At 39.8% G+C, this 7,378-nt stretch overlaps 1 protein-coding gene across 1 annotated transcript; it reads right to left on the bottom strand.

Annotated features, from left to right (window-relative positions):
- Nucleotides 1–294: 294 nt before the first annotated feature.
- LOC125227234 (glucose dehydrogenase [FAD, quinone]-like) lies at nt 295–5,717 on the bottom strand. The gene is made up of 6 exons (XM_048131498.1): nt 5,576–5,717; nt 4,813–5,073; nt 4,027–4,263; nt 3,723–3,855; nt 1,680–1,802; nt 295–1,560 (listed from the first exon to the last, which is right to left on the bottom strand). The coding sequence occupies exons 2-6, from the start codon at nt 5,066–5,068 to the stop codon at nt 306–308; spliced, it is 2,004 nt and encodes a 667-aa protein (XP_047987455.1). The 5' UTR covers nt 5,069–5,073; nt 5,576–5,717; the 3' UTR covers nt 295–305.
- Nucleotides 5,718–7,378: the final 1,661 nt, after the last annotated feature.

The raw sequence follows: 7,378 nt of genomic DNA, 5'->3' as shown, positions 1-7,378 counted from the left end.
TCCATTATTACACTATGATGTTGAGTTCTACATGTATCCACTGAACACGCCTACCATATATACCCGGTGGACACTCTATTTTATAATGCAAACATTGTAAAACATGGAAAAAATGGACTAGTTACATATGCTATTCTGCTATACGGTTGATTATCTTTCAGATCATATTACATGTTTTATATATTCAACCTTAAAGCAGAATAGATTTATCCAAGTTTAAAGTTAAGCAACATATTTGGTTCTTCAAGTTGGAGTAAATAATAGCATCATAAATCTAATAATTAAGGGAATAACAACTTATAACTTTATTTCTTTTGTTGCACTACATTAGACCAGGTCTGTTTTATCATGTCAGCTGCCTTCTCGCCGATCATGATCGTGGGTGCGTTGGAGTGCGCGGCCGTGGGGCGCGGGATCACCCCCGAGTCCGCCACCCGCAACCCGTCCACCCCATACACGCGCAGCTCCGGGTCCACCACCGCCTCCAGGTCGTTCGGCGGCCCCATCCGACACGTGCCTATCTGGTGGTGGAGAGATATCAGCAGCGTCCTGATTGCACAATCCCAGTAAGCATCTGATCCTGCCACCTCATTCTTACACTGAGAATAATACGCCAGATGCAACTGTGCACCGTACTTCCTGAAAGGCTCCGATTCCCCTATTTGGATCACCGTCTTCACGGCTTCCCTCAACGTCGCTAAATCCCTGGGATCACTTAAGTAATTACCGTGCATAATGGGATGAGAGAAGGGATTGGTATCACGAAGCTCTAAATAGCCTTTAGATTTCGGCTGCAACAGCATTGGAACGGCTGACCAAGTGTCGCGCCCATTTAAAGGAGAGAAGGCTTCTTTGTAAGTTTTGTCCTTAATTTTCCACGCTCTTCTAAGGAAAAGGCCATCATCTAAAGCTATTGAGCCTGCCATGGAAATAAGTTCAATGTCAGGCACTTGCTCGAGATCATCCGACTGGGATGTTTTGATATATCCGATACCTTCAATAGAGCCTATGCTGGAAAGTGCCCCGTCACCATATGTTAGCCACTGTATTAAATTTTTGGCTTGCAAAACTTTCGCAATCGTCAAACTTGCATTGTTTCTGGTCAACGGAAATACAACACCTGGGAAAGCTACGTGGTCGTACAACGTCCTGCCTACCGGCAAGTCCTGAATGACTGGTATCCCAAGGGACTCTAAATGTTGTTTAGGGCCGACTCCTGATAGCATAAGGAGTTGAGGCGACGCGATTGGGCCGGCTGATAGGATCACCTCTCTGCGACACCTTACTGTGTATCTCTTTCCATTCCTGACGTATTCAACGCCGTACGCTCTCTTGGTGTTAGGTTCAATGAGGACTTTAGTAACGGTCGCCGAAGGAAGAATATGCAGGTTTCGTCTCCGCTTGTGGTCATGAAGATAGGCTTTAGCGGCGCTGACACGATGGCCATAGTGCGTAGTGGATTGCACGTATCCGAAGCCGAAACCCTCTGGAGCGTTGTAGTCAACAGTTGGGTACCCCATTTTCCTTCCAGCTTCTAAAAATGCCTCGACTAACCCAGTTCTGTAAACAGAATTTTAAAACTCAAATGTGCGTGTTTTTTTATATGTTAAATAATAGACACTTCAAAATTTTAATATAAATATTAATATGAGTTTTAAATATTTTTTTTTTCAATTTACCTGAAAGACATATTCTCGACGTTAAGCGGGCCCTCTTCACCGTGATACGGAGGGTGTTTAGGCAGCCTTTGCAGATCTGCCTTCTCAGCCTTCATATAATAATACATCACGTCGTTATATGACCTGAAAATAAAGACACATTTTTCAATAAAAATAGATTTTCAGGATTGGCAATCGGTAAATAATTGACTTAGATATTCCACAATGTTGTTGGACCATCCGAGTGTTGGGCCACTAATAAAGCCCATTTGAATAAACTCCATACAACAGAGATGCGCGTGCTACGCTGGTCGGCGGGTGTCACCATGATGGACAAAATCAAGAATGTGTATATTCGGGGAAGTTTCAAGGTAGCACCAATAACCGAAAAGCTGACGGAAAAACGTCTGAGGTGGTACGGCCATGTACAGAGGCGTCCAGAAAACTACATGGTTAAGGTAGCGCTCGAGATTCCAACGAGGAAGCGAGGACCAGGAAGACGTCCGCCCACCTGGCTGACGACGGTTCAACGAGACCTGAAAGACCACAATATAGACGCCGATCTTGCGCTCAATCGTGCAGAATGGAAGAAAAGGACGGGGAAGGCCGACCCCAAGTAAATGGGACAAAGGCCTAGCAAGATGATGATTCCACAATGTATGTACCTTTTATATTTTGTACGAGATAAAATGTTGTTGTTTTAATGTACTTATAGCACGTTTTATTTATTTTATTCGTGTATGTGCTTCCAATGAGCCCATTATTACAATCAGTGTACCTACATTGGCTGAGATATCCCTGCGGACGAAGTAACAGAACAGCAATAATGTACTGCTACAAGCCAAACGTATGTACGGGTAAGTAATTTTATACAAACAAAACAAAACAGTCTATATGTGTGTCATTGTTTTTTCTGTTATTATATTTGTCAGACTCGATGAGTAGCGAGACAGGTCACCTCCATATAATTTATAACCTAAAAACACAAAATTTTGAAATATTGTATTGAGGTGATACCCGACAGCGTACCCTTCCGAAACGCGTTTTCTTCCCACAGCTGCCTTTTCTGTCTAAAACTTTGTTGTAATAAAAACATTCAATTTCAAACGTTTATGACGGAAACTATGGACCATTGTCTTCATATTTTACATCATGATTACATAATGCCCCCATGATCGCTTACCATCAGGCGATCTGTCTGCTCGTTTGCCTCCTATCCTATCCCATTAAAAAAAAAGTATGACTTTAACTAATGCTCGAATGTTTTATTAGCACTGATATTGTAAAGAAATTAATTATTTATTATACGTACCTACATAAAAACATTTTTTCGCAATTTTCATATAAATCATTTCCTGGTCTGACACTATGATTTATAAAGGAAACGTATCTGGGCAATTTGCATTAATTAGCTTACTATTTCCCTGCGGAATGCGTATAATTACCTACGTGTGTCATTTGATAAGATACGGAGTAATACTCATTAATATGAGACTACTATTATTGACCCATGATACTATACTCATTATGGGACCTTCGATATTTTGGGTAGTTAAGTACTATAAGACAAAAGAAAAAACAGTCAAAAAATGCTTTATTGCTTAAAGAAAAACATTAAAAATAGTTTTTTGTGTGTGTTTTGTAGTCTTGACTCTATTTAGAGCGCTTTTATTTCAATAAAATATGGTCTCCTAATAAATGCAGATTTGGTTACTTTGGTTAGTCAATCAGTGTAAAATTTCTTCATATTTTATTACATCATGAATACATAATGCCCCCACAAATCTCTCCATGCATAGTTTCCGTCAGTAGCGATCCTGTCCTAATTCAGCCTAATTCGTGCCTACCTACAAGTATGGGGTTATTACCAAAAGTAGTTGCCGGTTATTGAAGTTGATATATTTAATTCTCTTACCATCCATAGTTCCCGTCAGCTGCGATCCTGTCCCAGTCCTGCGGCCGTCCGCGGGTGTATATCATGTTAATGAGACTCGTATCCTCCACAGCTTCGCGATCAGCACCAATGGTGTTTTCTGGACCTTTAGGTTGAAATAATTTTCTTACCATCCATAGTTCCCGTCAGCTGCGATCCTGTCCCAGTCCTGCGGCCGTCCGCGGGTGTATATCATGAAGTTGATGAGACTCGTGCCCCCCACAGCTTTGCCGCGAGGCCAGTAGCAGCGGTTGTTCTCGCTCCCTGAAATTGAAATAAACGTGTTTTGACATTCAGAAAAATGAAACATCACTTATCGCTATTTGTAGGCAAGTGGCATTTAGATACTTATACTCGTAAGATTTTCAGTTAGATAATTATTTTCAACCCCTACACATTTGTGCGGACATAGACAGCCGGATATAGACATATTACCTGTGCAGATTCCCGGCTGCGGTTCAGCCTGGTATGGCCAAGCATACTCAGAGATCGGCCACTGCGCCGCCAGCATTGGGACCTCGGTCAGCAGACACTCCGGCTTGCCAGCTTCCAGCAGCAGCACCATGGGTCGTGGCTTCTGCTTGTCTTCGGACAGGCGGGACGCCAGCGCCGAGCCGGCCGAACCGGCGCCAACGACGATGTAGTCGTATTCGTCCAATGGTTGGCTGTAACCTGAAATAGTAGATTGTGTTACAAGGGAGCACAATTACAGATTAACAGCGAGGGCGAAAAACTAGCACGTAGCGAAGGATTTTATAATTGAATTCAGAGCGAAGCGAGGAATTATAAAGTTTAATCCTGAGGGTAGTGAGGTATACAAGTGTTAACGCCCAAGGTAGAAATAATTTTGGTACGATGTGGCATAACATGTTTGTGATGGAACAAGTCGAGTTGGTCAACTCCTGGTGTGGTAGGCTTCCCAATAGTTTGTGTCATCATGGACGGTGCCTTAAGAATCGGTGGCGCCCACAGGAACTTCCCAGACCTACTGTCATAAGTTGTTTGGGGTTGCGGGTAATTCAACATTACATACCCTTGGGTAGCGGATACTCGTCGCGGAACAAGTCAAGCGGATCTACTCCTGGTGTGACAGGGACTCCAATGGTTTGCGTCATCATATCCATCATAGACGGACTCCTAGAAATCGGTGGCGCCCACAGGAACTTCCCAGACCTACTGTCATAAGTTGTTTGGGGTTGCGGGTAATTCAACAGTACATACCCTTGGGTAGCGGATACTCGTCGCGGAACAAGTCAAGCGGATCAACTCCTGGTGTGACAGGGACTCCAATGGTTTGTGTCATCATATCCATCATAGAAGGACTCTTAGGAATCGGTAGCGCCCACAGGAACTTCCCAGACCTACTGTCGTTGGCTTGAAGTTGCGGTTGAACGTACTCCGCATAGTGGAAATAGTGTGCGTTGGTGCTTATTAAGGCTATGAATAGAACTATGGCAGTCTTTTTGAGATCCTTCATGTTTGCTGGAACAAAAATAACATTTAAAATTGGACAAACGTTTTTAATTTCGTGTAATATAATAAATATACGGTGTAAATACGCATAAATTCCAAATCATGCGTTAAATATGTATCCACCTTGGTTTTATTGATTTCCGTTTCATTTATTGCCTCGTAATAAAATAACTTTTATGTTATTCGCAATGTTCTTTAGGTATGAAAAACACATTTTTAAATTTATCAAAAAACGATATACTAGGTAGCTTCGGTTAATGAACGGCGTGTCTTTATTGGAAATAAAAAAAAACTCTGTTTTTTTTTAATTTGTTAAACAGGGTAAGAATTGAGTCATTTAAATACTGCCTTTGTTATGATCGATTACAGTATAGTTTTTGAACTAAAAGTATATTTAAAAAAACCTTACAAGGACTCGATTCTCGATTTATTATTTACATTTTTTTTTTCGAATATAAAAAAAATGTTTTATTAAAGCTAAAATATAGGTAAATATTTATTTTTCACTTACCCAATAAATATCTTCTACAAAGTCACGACTTTCCCTTAAAAATCCTTGACTTATTACTCTATATAAAAAAAACTACACAAATAAATACTAATGAACTTATTGTCCTGCACGTTCGACTGGCGCGTCCGCCGCCTGCGCAAGTCTCGCTGCGCTTGCGCCTTGACCGCGCACTTGAACGTACCGCTACCCCGGCAAGGACGAGGCCTAGCATGGCGGCCGCTAACTTTAGTGTAACTGGAGAAAGTAAACCACACTACTTGTAAAATTTCCATAATTATCTTATGTACTTTTATAGTTCTGTGTTTTAATAATGTGTCGAATATCCTTATTGAAAATGTTATATAACTTCATTAGTTTTAGGTAAAATCGGTTTAGTATTAAAACTCCATAATGCTGAGGGACTCACAAATCTTTTTTTTTTATTGTTAGTATTTTAAATGGGCTTACTCTTGGCCACAGATTAGCCAAAGGTAAAGAGACGTGTAAAAGATACGCCAATCGCTTTGAAGTTTACATTTTTTTTACATAAACTTTAATTTCTGGTCTAGGTCTATCTGAAAATCCATACTAATACTAATACATATAATAAATGGGAAAGTGTGTGTGTCTGTTTGTTTGTCCGTTTTTCACGGCAAAACGGTGCGACGAATTAACGTGATTTTTTAAGTGGAGATAGTTGAAGGGATGGAGAGTGACATAGGCTACTTTTTTGTCTCTTTCTAACGCGAGTGAAGCCGCGGGCAAAAGCTAGTATTTAATAATTGGTTGATCAGTCATGTATCTACTATCAAATATCTTCCTAAATGTCATTGTATTTACAAACTAGTGGCGTACACTTTAAAATAACGTATTATTTAGATCTTTTTTTTATAGAAACCAGCCTAACAACTTTAGTTTTAAATTGTCAACAACAAGGTAAATAGCTTTTTAAGATTAATATATATTCAATGTCAAGACCTGCCACAACAGGTAGACAAATGTTTCGCAAATAATAGTCATAGTATTTAGTATTGATAGCTACAATGCTGAGACGTTTACCATAAATAATTTTATTTCTTACAAACACGGAGTTACAAATATTTTCTATGTTTACAATCCCCGATGTTCTAGAACTAAGAGAGTATAGCAACATACATTTGTAATCAACATGTCTCATATTCACTGTGATGAGTGTAATACATTTCGCATTCTTCACACGTGTGGTCGATGACATCGGTACAGCGTCGATGATCAATGACCAGCTGTACTCGTATTACATAACCGAACACCTTGCATACCGATAGTGTGCTAATAGCGTATTCACATTACTCGCAAAGGATGATCATTAACACCGAAGAAAAACGAAGTCTTTGTAAGAATAATATGATGATAATGATAACACATTTATGTCCAGTTAGCAGCAAAAGTGCATGGCGAATTTATCAATGAATTCATTCATAATTTCTCCATGCAATTTCGCAGCGATGCCATGTATTGAATAAGTGCTTCTCAATTATTTCTCAATTATTTCTCAATTATTTATTTACTCATGCATAAACTTACAGCTAGGGTGCCAAGGCGCTTATGCGGTAGATACAAAATATCATTTTATACACTCATTCTAAAGTTTTATGAATAAAAAAAAATGTTTATGCTTTTTGTTTAGATCACACGTAAATATAACAATAATATACATCGAATGCGGATTAACCTACAAATCTCCTGATCATGCTAGTAGGAATAAGCTGCAAGGCGTTCTTATGTGTATTAACAATAACATAATACCTGTCAGCCCAAGTTCAGGGAACTTTCTAGAATGCCATC

The sequence above is a fragment of the Leguminivora glycinivorella genome, chromosome 1 (genome assembly GCF_023078275.1).
Source record: "Leguminivora glycinivorella isolate SPB_JAAS2020 chromosome 1, LegGlyc_1.1, whole genome shotgun sequence".
In the NCBI taxonomy this organism is placed as follows: Eukaryota; Metazoa; Arthropoda; class Insecta; order Lepidoptera; family Tortricidae; genus Leguminivora; species Leguminivora glycinivorella.
The sequence above is the reverse complement of the archived record's forward strand: the minus strand, read 5'-3'. Positions and strand labels throughout refer to the sequence as shown.

Bases quoted from the DNA above. Each gene is read 5' to 3' on its own strand.
- LOC125227234 (XM_048131498.1), bottom strand. From the start codon at position 5,068: ATGAAGGATCTCAAAAAGACTGCCATAGTTCTATTCATAGCCTTAATA. The intron at 3,856-4,026 runs GTAATATGTCTA...TTTCAATTTCAG, and splicing joins GCAGCCGGGAATCTGCACAG to GGAGCGAGAACAACCGCTGC. The intron at 1,803-3,722 runs GTAAGAAAATTA...CTTTATTTTCAG, and splicing joins GCTGACGGGAACTATGGATG to GTCATATAACGACGTGATGT.